The sequence below is a fragment of the Haliotis rufescens genome, unplaced genomic scaffold (genome assembly GCF_023055435.1).
Source record: "Haliotis rufescens isolate VD_foot unplaced genomic scaffold, xgHalRufe1.0.p SCAF_102, whole genome shotgun sequence".
In the NCBI taxonomy this organism is placed as follows: Eukaryota; Metazoa; Mollusca; class Gastropoda; order Lepetellida; family Haliotidae; genus Haliotis; species Haliotis rufescens.
In genome coordinates, this window is record NW_025963783.1 from 126,876 (window position 1) to 146,442 (window position 19,567).

A 19,567-nucleotide genomic window follows, 5' to 3' on the forward strand; every position below is an offset into this window, starting at 1 on the left:
GGTTGGTGTAGTGTAGATGGGGGGTTGTGTAGTGTAGATTGTTGGTGGTATAGTGTAGATTGCGAGTGGTGTAATTTTTAACATGTGAAGCTATTTATTTGACATTTCTTTTCTTATTGCATTATGTGTAAGTATGGGACATTAATTGTATTAAGATGACTACAATGTGTAGAATTGTGTCTATCTATGGCGACAAGATGGACACAATTTTATGGATAACAACTTCTTTCATACTGTGAAAAGCGACGTTTCGGTATAGGGATCTATACCGAAACGTCGCTTTTCACAGTATGAAAGGAGAAAAGGAGGGTCCCTGGGCACGTTGCCGGTTTTGGATCTATACCGAAACGTCGCTTTTCACAGTATGAAAGAAGTTGTTATCCATAAATTGTGACTATCTTGTCATCCGTCAACTTCGAAGTAATGCCTATCGAACAATGTATCTATGGCGAGACGTGTGTTTGACAATAAGCGTAGTATGCAGAAATAGTCCTCAAACAAAATCAAGTGTAAACAAAACTGGCAACGTGCCGAGGGACCCTCCTTTTTTCCAATTATATATAAGGTGCATAAGGTTTTGTTTAGTAGCCAATAGAGAGTTCCTGTGTATTTGCTCCATTGTATTATCTTATATGATTGTGAAACGTATCCGTTGTATTACAGTATAATTTGTTGATTGTTCATTGATCTTGGGTGGCTATTCACTGATTTCTCAATATAGATCTGAACTTCTGGGTTAGTCTTAGCATTACAGTTTGGGAACCAACACGTAACACTATCATAATGGAGTAATTAGGAGCATTAAATACACAACGTCAACGTCGGGGAATCACAACACGTCCTCTCGTGGTTGTCTTCTCCAGCTGACTGGAAGGGTTCTGTAAAGCGGGGGTTGCAGACCAGAGTAGATGACTTGTAAGTTCACATAGTTCATTGGAGATTCAAACGTTGTCACTGTGTGGTTGCTCTCGTTCACGCTCACACTACCACAAGGCACCTTTCCGAGATGCCTCCAGTTACAACTGACTACTGACTTTGCACCAGACATGGCCTTCTGTGAAGGTCTGTGTTCCTGACAGAATGAACCATCTTCTAGTTTATCTAGTATGTTCCTGTTCATTTGTGGCTAACAAATGCTTGTTCATGGCACTTAGTAAGTCTTCTGATACTGTAGGAAAAACGACTTCCATTCTTGTGTTTACAGAGTTATAAATGTACAAACCGCTGTGCAGACTTTGCAGACATCCATTATGCTGATTTACACAGTGTGCACAGCTTTGTACCTATATACCTTCATAAACGCAAACAAATACTGTATTGAAGTCTATTCTTAAATGAAATACGATATGTAAATATGTCTCAAAATATCAATGAAGACCGTGTTGACGTGTGGATTTCAAATTCCTTTATTATTTCAATGAGAAGTTTAAGTACAGATACAAGTGCGTTTATCAAGCTATCAGTTAACTGGAGAGGACAGGGTTATACAGGTACAGTTATACACATATAAATAGAACGACAAACAGACTAACACATGGTGCAAAAAGATGAAAGCTTCAAACAACAAGGGTGTGACAGGGAAGTATGATTTCCAGGAGATACTCCATTGGTAATACTGGCTGGTATCTGTGCCGAAGAAAAGGTAAAACATCAAAGGTTGCTATAAATCAAGCGATTTCCTTTGAGCGTCAAACATCTTATGAAACTTTACCCTTTCCCGCTTCGCCTATGATATCGCAGGGTGAAGGGTGGCAGTAATTAATGGTTTAGACACATTTAAGGGGATCCTGCCCTGTGATGCTAATTGATCAGCTATCCGTGTGATGATTTTTCAACTTCGTATACCACTGTCCCACATGACAAACTTAAGGAAAAACATTATTCCTTGATCTTTTGGGGTTTTTTTTGTACAAAACATGGATACCACAGATAAACTTAGGCATCTATCTTCAGAGGTTCAGGACAAATTGTCAAAAAAGAAATATAAGATAATAATAAATAATAATATAAGAAAATGGTAGAATGTGTTTGATCAACGTTACAGTTTTTAAGGCCTAAAAAAAGCTTTCAAAAAGTGGTTAGGTAGACATGCGGAGACATTTCCAAATTTGAAGCATCAGTGACAAAAATGATGTCCGATGCAATTCACTATTTTGACTGTGTACCTTTTCAGGATAGCAATCGACTGCGTGTGTTGGTGAGGATGCCACCGGTAGGACAGGATACGCTCATCTTTTCGCGAACATAATGTTGTTCTTGTATCGCATTACAAAAATTGGTCGGCAATATTCAGACATGGGCTTTACACATTGTACCAATGTGGGGATTCGAATCCGGATCGCCGTTTTAACCCGTTCAAATACCCAATCACACCTGTCATTGTCCACTTCCCACGTTCTTGAAAAAAAAAGTTAACAAAATGCAACATGTTACAGCAATATTACAAATATACAATTGGGGAACATATTACATTTCAATAAGATGAGATACAATTACGAATACCCTACAGTTATTGATACAAAAAGTTCATTGACTGTATTTCTCTGCTGGGCCTAATGTTATTATTGAAGGCGTGTCATTCTACATTAAACATATTTCATTTAACCTACTACCTTTCAACGGTACATTAATTGGCCAATGTATGCAATTACAAAGTCTATGCATATATATGTGCTCTGTCTATATTATGCTGATTTGAAGGTAACACTAGTACTCACAGTACATGGTATTCGAAAACTGAAGTAATAACTATGTCTTGTTCTTTTTGTGCTTTTCCTTAATCTTAGCAGATTGTTTACTCGAAGACTTATAACAACCAGTTTCGCTGGTAAAATACTTTTACAAGTTAATACAAACCAATCGTTTCTTTTCATCAAAACGGGAGGAGATATAATATGAAGTTGTTGTATTGCTGGATTTACACGAGTTACAATTGAGGTGTTTATCATCGATCAGTTAAGATGACGGACAAATTTTCATGGTATAAATTTCAACGGTTATAATGTCATTACCTCGGATATATATTTATTGCAGAATAAATGTTCAATACTTTATAGTTGCTATATGTCTATATGGTAACTAGTATATTGATATACGTGCTCACAGCTGCTAAGCGCATATTTTATATAATTCAAGATCACACACAACTATTCGATCCCATTCGTGTTTTAGCAGTGGATTTCTTGTACCGGCTAGGCGATTTTGCAGTCATAATGTGCATAAAACTATCTGTTCGATTTATTATAGTTACTTGGAACCTCAGTAACAAGTCGAAGTAAAATATGAGCTTCGGAAAAAGTTGAATTTACGAAGCGAGATGTGAGTCCAATATTATACGAACCATAAAAGAACACATATTATTATCATGAAGTCTATTCAAGTGTGCTTTCAAAGGCACAATGAACCTGGTCATTTTCCTCATGTGAGGTGGGGTCAGTGTCTCAAGCAAGTCATCTGTCTAGTACCATTCCATGACTACGTTAACATACCATCAGTATAGAATAATATAGAGTGAATATGTAGAGTGAATTGTTACACACTAAATAGCACTTGGACCTGAGAAGGCAATCGGCTATCTCGTCACGCGTGAGCTGCAAGCGAACGGCATTCCCACTTCATTGGTTGGAGGCTTCAGGTTCACCGTTATATTCTTCTGGGATCTGGTAAAACAATGGATTTGGGAGAAATGGTAACATAATTAAGAAACGTGAAATTTGGTACGAATATGATAGTGTAACAGAAACCATGCATAGAACATATTGATTCTTAATATGTAAACGATGAATAACTTAAAATGTTCAGCCCAAATCACCTCCGAATCTGGCCATCTCTGTTTGAAACTTCTAGCAATATCTTTTTCAAACTCTTTCTCTTTGGAATAGATAGCAACAGCACGTTCTTGAAATACTGCAGGAAGCATCTGTGATTTCTAAAAAAATAATAATATAAATATTTCATCAACAATATCAACGGATTACTTGATAATTTGTTAAAAACAACTTTCTTGACCAATTGAATTGATTGGATATTGTCCGAAATGTGTTACGTGTTGATTCCCAATGAAGGTCTCGCTCAGCCAACTTTCCAGGAAATAATGCCATGAAAAGTTTCGAATAATATCGTCCTTCCACAACTATACCCGTTCAGATTCAGCTTGGAATTGGTCTTGTTGTAAAAGGCCCCAAATGTGATTGAGTGGTCAGGCTCACATACTTTGTTGATGTACATGCATGATATTTCCCAATTGCGTAGATTGATGCACATGGTGACAATCACTGAATTGTGTGGTCCAGACGCGATTTATTCACAGGCCGCCACCATATTGCTGTGTGCGGCGTTAAAAAAAATAAAAATACACACAACAAATTGCAATAACTGTGAACAAGTCAGTAGAACAAGCTTCTCGCACTATGGAAGAACACTCTTCGGAACGAGCTGCCGTGGACCTCAAAAAGATAACAAACTATCCACAACATTATAGCTTAAAATTTGAATCTAAAACTGCACACACTGAAAGTATTTCATTCCGACCTTACCTGTGCTACAGTAAAGGAAATGACAATGTGAGATCAAAATATTCAAAGACAAGAATAGCAAAGAGTAGCATACCTGTTTTGTCGATAGGAAAGCCTTTCCAGGGTTTGATTTTTTATAAAACCTAACGTTGGTTATTGGGTCCTCTTTTTTCTGTCCATAATCGAAATACATCAGCTACAAAATAAACCAACATGTAACCAACCATCTTGGCGTTCCAAAATCGGGAATAGGAGAGCGTGAGATGGCGTTAAGTGTGTATTTGGTGAGTTCAATTTACCCATTGTCCCTCAATTAATGTAGTTATTACAGGTGATAATTAACACAAACGAACAAAGAATAGGCATGTGCCTGAAATCAAAACGACTGAATTCAAAGATTTTTCTTCCAGTGGATTCCAACTAATACATATAAATATATATGTTTTAGAAATTGTGGCCAACCACACATTTTGAAACAAACATGACAGCTATTCTTAGATTATCGCACCAACACTATGTCATCAAAACGATGTAGGACAACCCCCAGGCACCCAGATGACCTAAAGCACAAAACGCCACTGGAAGATGATGATGATGATGATGATGGTGATGATGATGGCGAATAGCCTAATGATACTGCGTGAAGACTTCGCATGATGTATCCCAAGAATATGTGAAATGTCCATGGCTTATATCAGTTAAAGCTGCAGGGGAAGTAGGACCAATATAGATAATACCACGATTCGAGAGACTTGATTCACCCCATTGGTAAATACCCATTGGTAAATAAGCAGCATATCTAAATTGACCCCAATTGTCGTCATTCTATCTCGGCAAGTACCAAGTTGTACCTACAGCTAGTTCAAACTGATTTTCATTGAAGGACCTTCCAGGTTTCTCCAGAATTTCTCTTTTATACCGTTGAATGTCCTCCTGAAAGTAAAATGTTGAACTGTAATGGTTACTCTTCCCAGACCCAAATTTCTAAAAAAATACATGCCAAAAGTATATTAATAACCGTGGAACTACGAAATGTACCTACTACTTTGCTTTCAAGGGGGGCGTACTATATAAACGTTCACTTAATTTACGTCACAGAAAACAAATGTGAAAATCTTAGTATTTACGTCACGCATGTGTGAACCAATGATAGCAGTCTAAATATGAAACTATCATCATACTTGTGTAAAAGTGTCGCCATCCTGTAAAATGCGTGTGCCAACACATTTATACAATTGTCTTGCCCGGACTCTTCTGATGATGTTTCTTGCTTCTTTCAGATCTTCCATGGCGCCTGTAATTGATCCATAGAAAGTAGCTTTGGTGCACAAACAAGAGACAAAAGGGAAAATAAGATCCATGTGCTATGTTACACAAACAGTTTTGTCCTACGGTAAACGCATGTACGGATTTAAAGCGAAGAGTAGAAACAGAAAATCGTTCAGAATATATATTGTTCACATATTCGGTGTGGCCAAAGTGATCCCCAGGGTGTCAGCAACATGCTCAATTACAAAACGTTTTGGACATACAACCGTGCCGTGAACAGCCTCCACTTTAATTTCAGACGTGGTATCTGTCGGAAGACAAAGCGTCTGTACTGCTTTCTTGCGTATACTTAACATCCCATTTCTGAATAAATGAACACAGCTGAAGGGCAGCCATCCCCATGTCTTCTCTGTTTCTCATTTGGTGACAGGCCCTTTTTGTGTCATTTTGTGAAAATGTAAAAACTGCTGAAACATATAACTACGGTAAGAGATCAACCGAGTATTTTGTGAGTGCTTGTGGTGTGAAACAAGGGTGTACCTTAAGCCCCGTGGTATTTTCTCTTTTTATTAATGAACTTGTAGTATATTTAGATGGTAAGTTTGATGATGGTATATTTATATTTAAACACGTTTAATATAATTGCACTTCTATTTGCTTATGATTTGGTTCTTGCTGCTGATAGTGTTATTAAAATCCAGTGGCGTCTTAATGCTTTATATTTTTACTACAAAAAATGGGAAATGGAAATTAATACAGTCAAGAGTAAAATTATTGTCTTTAAAATGGGTGGCCATTTATCAATATATGAAAATGGTATTTTGATGGTAAACAAATGGATACTGTAAGTATGTATAAATATTTAGGCTTAATTATAACGCCAAAACTCATTTGGTTCAGAACACTTTCTGAACAGGCTTCCAAAGCACTATGGCCAGTAATATCCCTGATCAGGAGACTTGAATTTACTGCTAAAGATTCGTGTTACCTAGTCGATAAGACAAATTTACCCGTTCTCTTATATGGTTGCGAAATCTGTGGCTACCAAAGAAAGGAAAGCATAGAAATTGCCCACCGAAAGTTTTGTAAATATTTGTTACACATTGGATATAGATCATCTAACGCAGCTGTCTGTGGTGAATGGTGCACTACCTATTTTGTAAGATGTGTTAAATATTGGTTAAGATTGCTTCATATGAATTTAATAAATATCCATATCATTGTTATCTCTTTTTATTAGCTACTGTTGATAGGAAACGCCCCAACTGGGCCACATATGTAAGAAATATATTATTTTCATACAGCTTTGGTATCGCTTGGATTTCACAGGATGTTGGTGATTCAAAGCTATTTATTATCCACTTTAAAGACAGCGTGTACAACTGTTCTTTGCAAGAATGTCATGTTTAGACTCAAATGTATTAACTTTTACTCATTTTTAGATTGTGAAAAATATTTATCTCTTCAAATGCCCTGGGAGTACAAAGTTTAGAATTGGCTGTAATTCTTTGGGTGTTCAGCATCTACCTAGGGGTGTATCATCATTGACCAATGATAATGTTCTGTGTGAACATTTCAACGCAATTGAAGATGAAATTCATGTTGTATATGTCTGTAAACATTATGAAGATGAGTGTAAACTGTTAGTAGCTAATTTGTCAAATAAGCGGTATTATTCACTTTAAAGCCTATGTACTTCGTCAAAATTGAATGTATTATTTCCAGTTACCAAGTTCTTAACACAATGTCATCTTTTAAGAACGGTTCCGCTCAATAAGTAATTTTGTTAATTTGAGTCTGTATATATTCATGTGGTAACTCAAATTATGATGTAAAAAGTTTTGTACTTTAGGTCACGTGCTCTTTAATGCAAATAAACCTGTCTGTCTGTCTGTAAAGGAAGTTTTCTCAGTTAAATTCACCTCTGTATATACTCTAGCTGACTATCCAAAACAGATACCGTTATCAGTGTGTGCCTCAGCTTTATGTCATCCCAGAGATACTATTATCAATACACGTGTTGAAGCAAAATTACACAAAACAATATAACAACACGAACGTATCACTTTACCCTCGTACACTACATTGTTTATACGTCAATATCAGTATTAAATTAAAGATTACATCTACATCTATCTAAAATTGAGTTGAGTTGAGTGAGTTGTGTTTAACGCCGCTTTTAACAGTATTCCAGTCATATCACGGTGTGTCAGCTTAATGTGGGAGGAAAGCTCCAAGTGATGCAGGTCTTAGACGTTTACCACTTCGGTGAAACCCACGAGCACGGGTAAGGTGCTGACAAACATAGAAACATAATCTAGGCGAACCGGGATTCGAACCCACAATCATAGGTTTCTGGCGTGCCCAAGGGACGCAAATCTGCACAGCGAATTGCGGCGCCTTAGACGACTGGGCCACCCGTGCCCCCCTCTATCTAAAGAATATCTATGATTGGATACTACATTATTATAATGTGTTACATGTGTGTGTGAGAACGGAATGTTTTGATATTCATTCAAACTAGTAAGGACACTTAAATGTATGATATTCACCAGAGTCAGTTTCTTGGTGACTCGTTCCTAGTGTTATAGGGAGCTCCACCAGTTGTAGGATGCTGTCATTCAGCTTTGAGTAGGCCTTCATGTCGTCGATACATTCAGATATGTTTCGACCTTTTGATACTTGATCACTGAAACAAAACATATAAAATACTACATGCGTCTTGTTTCCTGTTTCTTGAATACTGTGACACATTGGTATGGTTGTATATTGAATCATTTATATCAGTAAATTTCAATCCCAAATAGTGCTGTTTGATGTTTCTGTTGGTGGACTGTGGTTTCCAATTTTATACTGTGTTGTAAAACGAACACTTTTCTTGAACGTTTTTCGCTACTTACAAAAATGAGAATCCCTGCACGTGTACACATCAAACTAATGTCGTTTTAACATTTCTGTTTTAGTTTCAGAGGGATGAGTATGCTGTTGTGGTCCTGGATTTTCTGGTCCATTTTCGATCACTTGATTGTGTGGTTTGTTTACAGGCCGCCGTTGCATGGCAGGCACTCTGATGTGCGGCACCAGGGAAACACACATTGACCGGTAGGACAGGATGCGCTTATACGTTTGATGAACACCTGTTTTGCAGTGATCCGTTCATATGACTGTCACCGCTATTTAGTCATTTGCACCAAAAATAATCTGTTTCGGTGGATAATCGAGATTGATTATTTTTTGTTACTTTGTGTGTTGATGAAAATGATTTTCTTTCAATCAAAGTGATAAACACTCGTGCATCGAATTATTAGTGTCGTAATAGAAATAAATCTTAAAGCATTACCGACCCCAAGTTATCTCATTTCAGTTTTTCTTATGATTAAATTCAAATTCAATACAAAACTTCATTTACCGATCCGATCCTGATATCTGCACAGTTTTGTCAACTTTTACAAGCACATCAACAATCCTGAAAATAAACATGTAGCAAATTCAAAAATATGGCTACAATATAAAAAGTACAGTTTCCCTGTCTTGTTTATGAAATACGAGGTATAAGCACAAAGTATAGTTACTCGTGTGCTTCCATAAATGCTCCCAGGTGTCTGGCCATTTCATATATTTTGTCAATACGTGAAGATGTGTTACTGTACTTACATGAGTTCTACGCCAATTTTAACTTTGTGCTGGTAAGCTCTTCGGTGTAATGTCTCCCGGGTACGAAACATATCGTACAGGTTATTTTCCTCCTGCAGTCAAAACAAACAGAACATGAATCTGGTCACACGTTCAGGTCACCCGGTCACCTTGGGCGTCCGGCATGTAATAACTTCTGATGGGAAACTTTGTCCCAAAATTCAGTTATGGTTGTCACAGATGCAATAAGAGATAAATACATTTGTGATATCTTCAAGTGGCATTTTAGAAGCTATAGTGTCACATCACTGAGTATCAAGCACTTTTATGATAAATGTACTGACGTCTTTACTGATGAAGAAAGACAAAGAAAACTGTTTGAATTCATCCTTGTACCGTTGTCAAACAAGACCACTGTTTTTGCTGTCTTGTCACCGAAACTTGGCCTGTACAGTATTAAAGAAGTTGTTAACCATAAATTGTGTCTACTTTATCATAAACGTTGAAGAAAAATCTGACGGACTTTGTCATCCGTCATCTTCTAAGTAATGCCTATCAAACAATTCAACGTTTATGATGCCTTATTACGTCCTGGCGTGCTTGTATCTCTTCCTCCACCACATTCTATCAACATGACCACCTCTTAAATCATGTATGATCCTGACAATAATTACACCCAAATGTGTCTCCACTGTTGTGTTGGTTGTGTTAGGAATCCGCTTGCACCATGATTTGTAAAACGGAAATTTAATATTTGTTTTCTATATGTGGCCGGATATAAAAAAAAAACATTTCTTAAGCGGGAGATGCAGAATACATTTTGCTTTATGCATAGACACAGTGAAGGGATCCCCTTTACTAGAACAAACATTTCCTGGTAATGTCCTTAGCCTGGAACCTACGACATAACATTGCAGATTAATGGATTACCTTGTCGCGTGCACAGATTCGTGGCCCTTCACCCTCCACGTCGATGATACGAGCCAACTCCATGTACCTGTCGTGATCGAAGTTGTTTTTTATGCCCAGCATGTGACAGTCGCGAGCCAAGTAGTCCCATTTGTCTACATCAATTCCCGTTTGGGCGTTGGCAACAATCTGGTGATAAAATGCGTTTGTGGAACACTAATGTATAAATACTGAAATTTGCAACATTGAGCTACCCCTTGCAATTGTAGCATTTCGGAAAATGTCTTTATCTCCTGGTAACTTCATTCTTTAATGTTTATTTAATTATCCTCAAAACAACTCAACTGCTCCAGCAACAAAAGGCTAAAAGTCGTAAACATCAAACGTGATATGAAATACTTACTTCATAAAGGAAACGTTTTTTTCTCTTTTGTTGCACACGTTCATCTTCTACATGCTCCTGTAACACAGCATTGTACATGATGATTACAAAGGATAAACATATATCCTTCCTGTTACATAAATGTGTAAGCAATATTTATTTTAAGGTGAGATGAGATGAAATGAGTAAATTTATCATTGGGTTCAAGGTTATTGCACCTATATAGCGACGTGTGGTTGTGTGTGTTTTTGTGTCTGTGCATGCGCGTCTTTGTGTGTGCTAGTCCACTGAAATACCCTGCCACATTTTTACACAGTATACTGACTCTTAGCCGAGCAGCCAATGGTTTATCCTGTTTATGTCGAGCGCCATGCAGAGTAACAACTCGTAGCTTCTCTAACGTCTTTTGGTATGACGCGGCTGGAGATCGAACCAACAATCTTCCTCTATCTGGACAAACGCTCTAGCCATGAGTTTCGATGAGTATGGTTTGTTTCAGTTCAGCTTTCCATTTTATTGTAACAATATTCCTTTCATTTGTCAGATAGAGAGATAGCTAGATCCATGGATACTAACACAGGATAGCAGAGCAATATTCATCTTCCATGCTTCCACCCTATATCTGTAGGAACATTACTCAACTGTCTCTTTTCCTCCTAAGATGAGATCCTTAATCAATGCGAGTCGAGTCCCATCTTTATCAAACTCCTCAAAGGCCTTCATCACCTGGTCATTTGCTTTAAGTAAGTGTTCCAACATCTCCACTGATGCATCCTCATGCTGAAGTCATTTAAGTGAACGATAGCAACTTCTTGAATATTGCTCATATATATACATGAATACAATTATATATATATATATATATATATATATTTACAGTAAACTACGTTTATAACGAATCGCTCATAATATAAGAAACATTTTTTTGAGTCCCGGCCATTTGTTGCATATATGCTGTATATATGCTTATTATGAACTGCGGTTGTTACGAGCTAAAAATAGTGGTCCCTTTGAGTTCGTTGTAAACGAGGTTTACTGTACATACATTTTGCTCTCTGTGTGTCTCAACACACTGTTACAATAACTGCCATATCTGACACTACAACTGATGAATGACTACTTGAGTATGGAGAACCACGCGTGGGTCGGATCATGTCAGGACGTATATAACAATATACAGTTTACAAGCGATCTGTCAATACATATTCTGAACATTAGATGTAAATATACCTTCCACGTTTTGTCTTTCCTTACACAAGGTATGAACATCTTCTCAAAGACGTGTGAGAACGGGCCGTGTCCTTAAAGAACAAAAACACACGTCTATTGTACTTGTCCTCTCAAAATGTTTTATTCGCTAGAAATGTAATTAACTGTGCATATTGAAATAGCCAATCCAGGATGTATGGTACCATCCCGACAGTATCGGAAATGATTGAGATTGACACGCATTGTGATTTTAAAATAATCCAAGTTTACCAATTACCAAGATCGTGACACAGTCCTGCTATTTCAATGCACTCGATGTCACCTTCCTCAAACTGTTGTGGATGTTTCTGTTTCAGAATCCGAGCAAATTTTCCACCCAGATAGTAAGTTCTGTTTCAACAAACAATCTTAATATCTATACGGTCATTGAGAGTTTGGGAAAAGAAAGAAACATAAAGTTAAGTATATAATGAAGTGTACAGCAAGTAATTCATGTCATGGGAATGTGATGAATGTAGGGGTGCTAGTTTGACATTGTCATTAAGATATACTTACCCGATGCTGTGCTCAAACCTGCTGTGTGATGCGCCCGGGAATACAAAGAAAGTTCCACCGAGTTGCTTCAAATACCTCAACCTCTGAAACTGCGGTGTGTCTACTATCTTCACACACAGACCTGTCACTGTTATAGTCCCATGAATAGGATCGTTGAAAATCTAATAGAAAAGATGGATCAGGTGCTTCTTTGGCGTGAACAACATTCTGTATACAAACAATTTCATGTGTATATAAATATAGCGACAGAACCCTTTCCATAACCAATAGAAATAGCATAAAGTATAGTCGATTATTTGATTCCTATTATTTCACGAGCATGTGTTAAGGAATCACTATCAAATAGTAACATAATGCCTCCACAGGAATTTACACAATGGTTATACATATGCATATGATTCATATATATTAGATGACATGTCGATGACATATTGACGTAATTATGCTTACCTTTGATTCCTTGGAATCAGAATCACTTCTGCAAAAGTTCACAAATATATTATGAGTGAGGAGAAAAACCTACTGGGTTTTTAAATTTGATGAAGTCCAAAGGCTGAGTAGATACCTCTTATTTTAATTTGGAACCGAGCGCTTTAAAATAGAGGAGTCTAAAAGAGAAACTATTGATACGTTCCTAGGGCTGATAGATCGGCAGCCATCTTTTATGTAGGCTATCAATGTATTCATCCGTTTTGTGTGAAAAGACTTAATATATTTTAAAGGGGTTTCCATAGCAAAACGAAAACCTCTTTTTAACCAATCAGAATCAAGCCTTGTTAAATGTTGTGGTAGAATCATAAATATACTTTACTATTGTTACTAAATCATTTAATCCTTGACGTCGGTACGACTTTGACTGAAATCTTTTCAGGTGTCTTCTTATGTTCATTTACAAAAATATTTCACCAAAGCGCAATGTTTTATTATTAGCATAAGACCTTCATATAATTCTTTAAGTGATACTTTATAGCACAATACACATGGACATAAACACATGCATGCAATACTCACAACGGGAAACTTGAGGTTCCTGTAAGTAATGATAACAACATAACCTTGGATAGGCATTTAGAAGTTGGAGGAACAGGAATGCTCTCACTAGATAGAACCAATGGTCTTTCCATTGACACAACAGTTTATGATATTGTGCCATATCAGACTTGAATGCTGTTGATATTTATTGAAATGGCAAATATCTACTTAAGGATAGTTTCATCTTTGTAGCATTCAACATGTATATAAGTCAACTTAAATTACAGACACACACAAACAGATCTATCTTGATGCGGAGGTATTGTTCTCAGAGTGAGAGGGAGTGAATGTTGTTCAGCAGTATTCTATCGACACTAAGGCAACGTATAAACGAACGATTTCGCACAAGATAAAACATCGATCGATAGCCTGAGCAACGACCCATGCCGTAGCAACTGGATGACAGATACCAAGGTAAATCATTGGAACTCTGTGCACATGATCAAACTTTTAGTCGGCTCTTATGACCAGAATGTGGTACAGGGAGATTATTCGTGGTAGCAAAAACCATACCCAATCTGCCTGTGGTTGACATTGTCTGGTATAGAATTGTCGTGAAAAAATCCTTTCCATGATCATAGGAAATAAGGAGACTCCATTGTACGATTCAGACTATCCTAAGCATGTGTTCATGAATCGCCATCAAATAGTGATGATACCAGGTGTTCGTAAAAGGTGGGCGTGTCCTGCACCACCGGTAGCACCGTCACAAAGACATGCAACGAACAAGAGAAACCAATTTTGACAGCTGTACTTAGACCTTGAATGTTGCAATATTAAGAAGGCACATAGATTCAGTCTTATCAGGCGTCAATATTACCGTTGTTTACATTCATACTTTAAACTTTTGGATCAGGTTAAATTTACGACTTACCAGATTGAACAACATTTTTGAGCAGACTTTGCTTTTTTGAGGAATCCTCTGTGTCACCTCCTTCTACAAGGTCTGCCTTCCGTTTATATACTTTCTCAAGTTGATTCGTAGACATGTTTGCAAATATCTGAAATTACATTGTGAACAGTGAACAGAGTACATTGTGTTGGTACCTCTTATTGCTAAACGTCTAGGATATATTGTATTATGTATAGTGAGTAATAAAAGCTGGTTTGTGAACATTGTGGTGGGTATTGTGTTCATAAACAATACGGTTACCCAAAAGAAATCGGTATTCACAGAAATAAATTATGAAATCAGTAAATGACCCACAATGTGATTAATCCATTGATTTATTTAAACACACGGTTTTAGGTTTACAATCAATAGGGCAATACATAGGATCAAATAAGTGCCAGGAGCAACAGATAACACGCCCTAGTCTTAATGTAAACTCACTCACAAATGTTCAGAAGTTATAAACAAAAAAACAGAACTACTTGTGATCAGACATTTTTGGTTCGAGTGTTGTGATTAGTCAATTTCAATCGCCTGGGGGATAACGTCACGCTACAAATGGCTCTCTAGTAACAGCCGTATTTCAAATAGTGGACAATACGGGAACAATAGCTAGAAATAAAAACTACTGGGACAGCCATCCGATGGACAATAGTCTTGTCTCTGTTCAAATTAGAACTATCTCCGGCGTTAGCTCTGGCTAAGGAATGGAAAGTCATGTACACAAAATTTCAAGCAATATGGGGTAAAGACCCACATAATGAACAGTACGTCCAAACAATCCACGAATGACTTGAGTAAAATATCAGCAATGAACAAACATCACAAAACGTGTTGAAGTCGGTTTTCAATTTTATCACATATTTCAAAAATTGTATCACTTCCTTGGCAGACTGTTTTTCTTTCCCTTCATATAAAAGGGAGTACATTTTCGTATCCGGGGCCATTAAACAATCATCCTAACTCGTCTTTAAATTTGGCAAGAACATTTGCATTAGGTTGTGAATAAAGGGGGTTACTGGGGTCATATGTACTGGTATAAAAAAAATTTGGCATGCTCCTTCATATGTGAATAAAGGTCTGGAGATTTCATAAAAACGATATATGTGCTTGTAAAAAGTAACTGAGATCCAGTGCCATTTATCATTGATGAAGTTATTGTGGAAATCATACATAACTATTTTTGAATAGAGAACAGAATAGAGAACCCTGCACATACAGACTGTTTAAAAGACAGAATGTCTCTCTTAATGCGAACAGAAGTCAAATCATCATTGAATGATTTGAATGCTTAACGGTTGGCTTGGTACAAAGCTTTCTTAATTGTTTAGCAGAATTCGCCAGTTCCACATTCACATGTTTTACATACATTCAACATTCAACGACCCAAAACAGAGCTGTTTGCTAATTTGAACAAGGCCCTTTCTGCTTCATTTTAGCTTGTTTACTGTTTTCACTATTTAATTTAATGTACGGCTTCAGACATGGAGATTGCTTGGACTTTTTAGGTTGGTAACTGGCATGTAGGTTTTAAGGGTATTCAACACCCACCTCTAATACGTAACTACTAATTGAATCATGTGGAATACTCACCATATCTGACTGATCAAGGACAAGTAGATCTCTCTCATGGACATGCTATTTCAATATAAATTTGTAACATCCAGATACAAAGGATAAGATGTAGGATTGTAGGATGAATGGGGTTGTATTCCAGGATTTGGGGACTATTGGCTTCTTGAAATCATAAATACCCCAACCCTTAGCCCTCGTTCTATCAAGAGATGCATATCTAAGTCAATCGGTTCCAACTCAACATTCTACATTTTCATCATGGCATCCCATCAGAAACCAGGAATAGTATAATGATGTACAGCATCTACCTGACAATACTCCAAGGCAGTTGGAGTTCTCTGAAGCTCTTATAAACATCAGCCAAAAACAAGACAACTGTTTTCATGTATAAGTCATGATGATCTCCTATTGTTTTCACCCCAACTGAATCTACATTTGTTGTGCATGATCATCATCATTGTCTGTAACAGACCTCTTTTGTGAAGAACAATTCAGTTGTCTTTCATCAGCATATACAGCTGTTTAAACTTTATAGTATTCTGTACTTTCAAATTATCCACTGTAGTATCCAGCAAAGCACTTAGACACTGTTGTGAATCAATGTACCTCAAGTTTAATGTAGAAATATATTTCTCCAAGTTATTGGACAAGCATCTAAGCTTTTTTTCTGACTTATTTTATTGTCTCACTTTTTTGCTTTGTCAGTGCGTTCATTGCCTTTTCATATTTTCAATTGATACTGCAAGTTACAGTACCGATGGGCAACACCTGTGTACACAATAGTTGAATGATTGTGGTCACGTACTCAGTCTGCACCTAATTTTCTCGGACAAATATGGAAAATATGCAGTGGTTCAAATAGTTGAAACTTTTTATCAATATTTTTATTTTTACCGAGGTGCATTACACGTTTGGTGTCGACACCAGTTGCATGTATCCCATCTGGCTCGTTATCAGTTGCTATAGACTTGGCTTGGTGTAAACAAGGCCGTTTCTTCTCCTAAAAAACTTCAGAAGAATGTCTCTTCATTCGTGATTGACACTTGTGTTGATATAAATCACCCAATCTTGAAAATGAGTGACCACATTCTTAAAACTCATGTCGTTTTAATGCCCACTGTCTGGATATGATTAAGTATACTCCTGTTCTGTGTACATGATCAGTTGCACGCATTACATTTGCAACTCACTGATGGAGGTGTATTGTTAAAGGCTACCCTTACTTTAGATTCACATCAGTATCATGTGAACAATTCTTTGCAACATTTTTCCTGTCAAAATGGGACGTCTGGCTGGTGACATTCCCTGCACATCTGAAGCGACGACGTACGGTTTGCGAGGATATTCGTCGAAGGCCAGGGATGCTTCTTGCAGTCACTGTTGCTGGCTGGAATCGATTTCGTAGGTGTGTTGTTCGAATCCAGTTGTCTTGTCGATTATTGGTTACGCGTGGATGGAATGCATGCTTTTGATTCCATACATGTACTACAGTATTGAAAACCAAACTTGAAAAATACACTAAAATATTGGTGTCACAGGAACTGTTGTTGTTGAGTATATAATTGCTTTTATTAATCACCAGAGTGTCTTGTGTGCTATTTACAGAGACCAGTATTCCCCAGACACATTATTGGTGTGTATGCGAGGGACACCCTACAAAGTATTTGTCAACAGACTATACTTACCCATCGTATAGGAAGGGGCTGTTTTGTGAACACAGATGCATAAAATTCACGTGGACAACACTGGATAGCATTTTACTATAAGAATCATGTTTGTGAATTTGTCGATACTTTTGGTGGTGAAGACGGATGCATCAATTCACGTGTCTATTTTATTGTCTACATTATTGTCTACATTATCATGCATTTCATATTATAACCAGATCACACTAATGCTGTCAGAGATGAGGCGGTCAAACGCGCATGTCTTCTAGTTCGTGCTACGGCTTAAATAAGTATGCATAGTTGCCATAGCCAGCACCAACATAAATATCCGAGACTTCTCAGTGAGACCATGTGTTACTGAAGTCACTCCTCCTCCTCCTCCTCCTCCTCCTCCTCCTTACGCCCCTACCCCTCCTCAACAGATATATACTACTGCTATGTCATTTAAGTATTCGATTCCTTCTTATGCTATCTTGGTATCAGATACCACAGAGAGGTTATCAAAACAGTACCTAACATCAGCATATGGTGTTACACTGAGTGGCAACCTGCTAGTAAAATTATACCTTTTGTGACATTTGTGAAAGGCATTCCTCCCAATCTCCAGGATGAACATTTTTTCGATGCCCAGAACAACATGATTGATCTAGATGACCTGAAGTCCGAAGCTAAAGATGACCAACACATCTTTCAACTGTTTTCACGTACCTCCAACCACAAACATGTAATCATGTCTATGCTATTGCACACCCTATTTCCGAGAGGTAAAGAGCCACGTGACATAGCTCTGAACTCTCGACACTATTCAATTCTCCAGTCGATAGACAACATAACTAGACGCATTTCCCTAAAAAAACACAGATCACCTCATATCAGTGTATAGCGAAGCAGTGCAACACCCTCAGTGAAATCTAACTGTAGACCTTAGACCTTACACTAATGAAAAAACCCGACTACAGCCTAATATTTTAGCAATGACAAAAAGCAGACAAACACATAAACTCAACCTGATTTGACCCGTGACATCAGCTCTGAAACAGCGCTGTTTCAACCAAATAGTATTCAGGGGCATGTCAACTCTCAGCCACATCACACAACAACATCAGTATATGAGGCAAAAGTTCATACAAGCCAGAATTTCAACAGTGATAACCTTGACCACATAAACAGCAACGCTTCTGATGTTAAGCTCCCAGTTCATGGCTCCTGCTTGTGCCGACAAGACCTACAACATCACATCAAGACGTGGTGTCCCAAGAACAAATGGAAGTCGTTAAGAAAATGTGCGAGGTATGACAAGGACAGCGACGAATGACAATGTCATCTGTGTCTGAGCAGAAAGGAATTGGAGTTTAAATTGAACAAAACATGATTGGTAATGAATGGCAATAAGTCGGCCTGCAATGCCTGTGGACTCGTGTCAATGATATATAGATATGGAGAGGAAATGAAACTTAAACGGAAACAGTATCAGAGCAAGGAAAGTCAGACGAGTTATAAGAAACTGAAAAGATCATGGGAATAATAATAAAGAAAGCGATACAACCCTTTCAATATCCAATAGAACTCTCTCTAGAAAGTCAATTGTACGATTCGACTGTATCATGAACATGTCTTTATGAATCACTATCAAATTGTAATGATACCAGGTGTTTGCGAAAAGGTGCGCGTATCCAGCCCCACCGGTGGCATCCATCACAATCACATGCAAAGGTTGGTCAATTGTTCATCAGAAAACAGGAACACGGGAACATATGGTACAAGTCAAAATATGGAATTGCATCGGACATCATTTTTGTCACTGGTGCGTCAAATTTGGAAATGTCGGCCATAAAACCTTTTGAAGTACTGAGGCCTTGAATCGAACAATTTCTGAGCAAGAGTTGTATGACGCTCTTTGAAATCTTCGTAGAAAGTGCATGCTGGATTG

The 19,567-nt window shown here is 37.5% G+C and overlaps 1 protein-coding gene across 1 annotated transcript in view; it reads right to left on the reverse strand.

Annotated features, from left to right (window-relative positions):
* Positions 1 to 1,382: 1,382 nt before the first annotated feature.
* Positions 1,383 to 19,567, reverse strand: part of LOC124119687 (deoxynucleoside triphosphate triphosphohydrolase SAMHD1-like) — a 30,413-nt gene continuing 12,228 nt past the window's right edge. The window contains exons 2-18 of the mRNA XM_048391921.1: positions 14,378 to 14,504; positions 13,483 to 13,501; positions 12,922 to 12,949; positions 12,472 to 12,632; positions 12,194 to 12,306; positions 11,938 to 12,008; positions 11,350 to 11,487; positions 10,729 to 10,785; positions 10,347 to 10,514; positions 9,438 to 9,529; positions 9,193 to 9,249; positions 8,336 to 8,472; positions 5,696 to 5,808; positions 5,370 to 5,447; positions 4,609 to 4,710; positions 3,812 to 3,928; positions 1,383 to 3,659 (exon numbers count right to left, since the gene is read on the reverse strand). Of these exons, the coding sequence (XP_048247878.1) occupies positions 3,615 to 3,659; positions 3,812 to 3,928; positions 4,609 to 4,710; positions 5,370 to 5,447; positions 5,696 to 5,808; positions 8,336 to 8,472; positions 9,193 to 9,249; positions 9,438 to 9,529; positions 10,347 to 10,514; positions 10,729 to 10,785; positions 11,350 to 11,487; positions 11,938 to 12,008; positions 12,194 to 12,306; positions 12,472 to 12,632; positions 12,922 to 12,949; positions 13,483 to 13,501; positions 14,378 to 14,492 (1,611 nt within the window). The 5' untranslated portion in view covers positions 14,493 to 14,504 and the 3' untranslated portion in view covers positions 1,383 to 3,614. The remainder of the gene's footprint in view (positions 3,660 to 3,811; positions 3,929 to 4,608; positions 4,711 to 5,369; positions 5,448 to 5,695; positions 5,809 to 8,335; positions 8,473 to 9,192; positions 9,250 to 9,437; positions 9,530 to 10,346; positions 10,515 to 10,728; positions 10,786 to 11,349; positions 11,488 to 11,937; positions 12,009 to 12,193; positions 12,307 to 12,471; positions 12,633 to 12,921; positions 12,950 to 13,482; positions 13,502 to 14,377; positions 14,505 to 19,567) is intronic.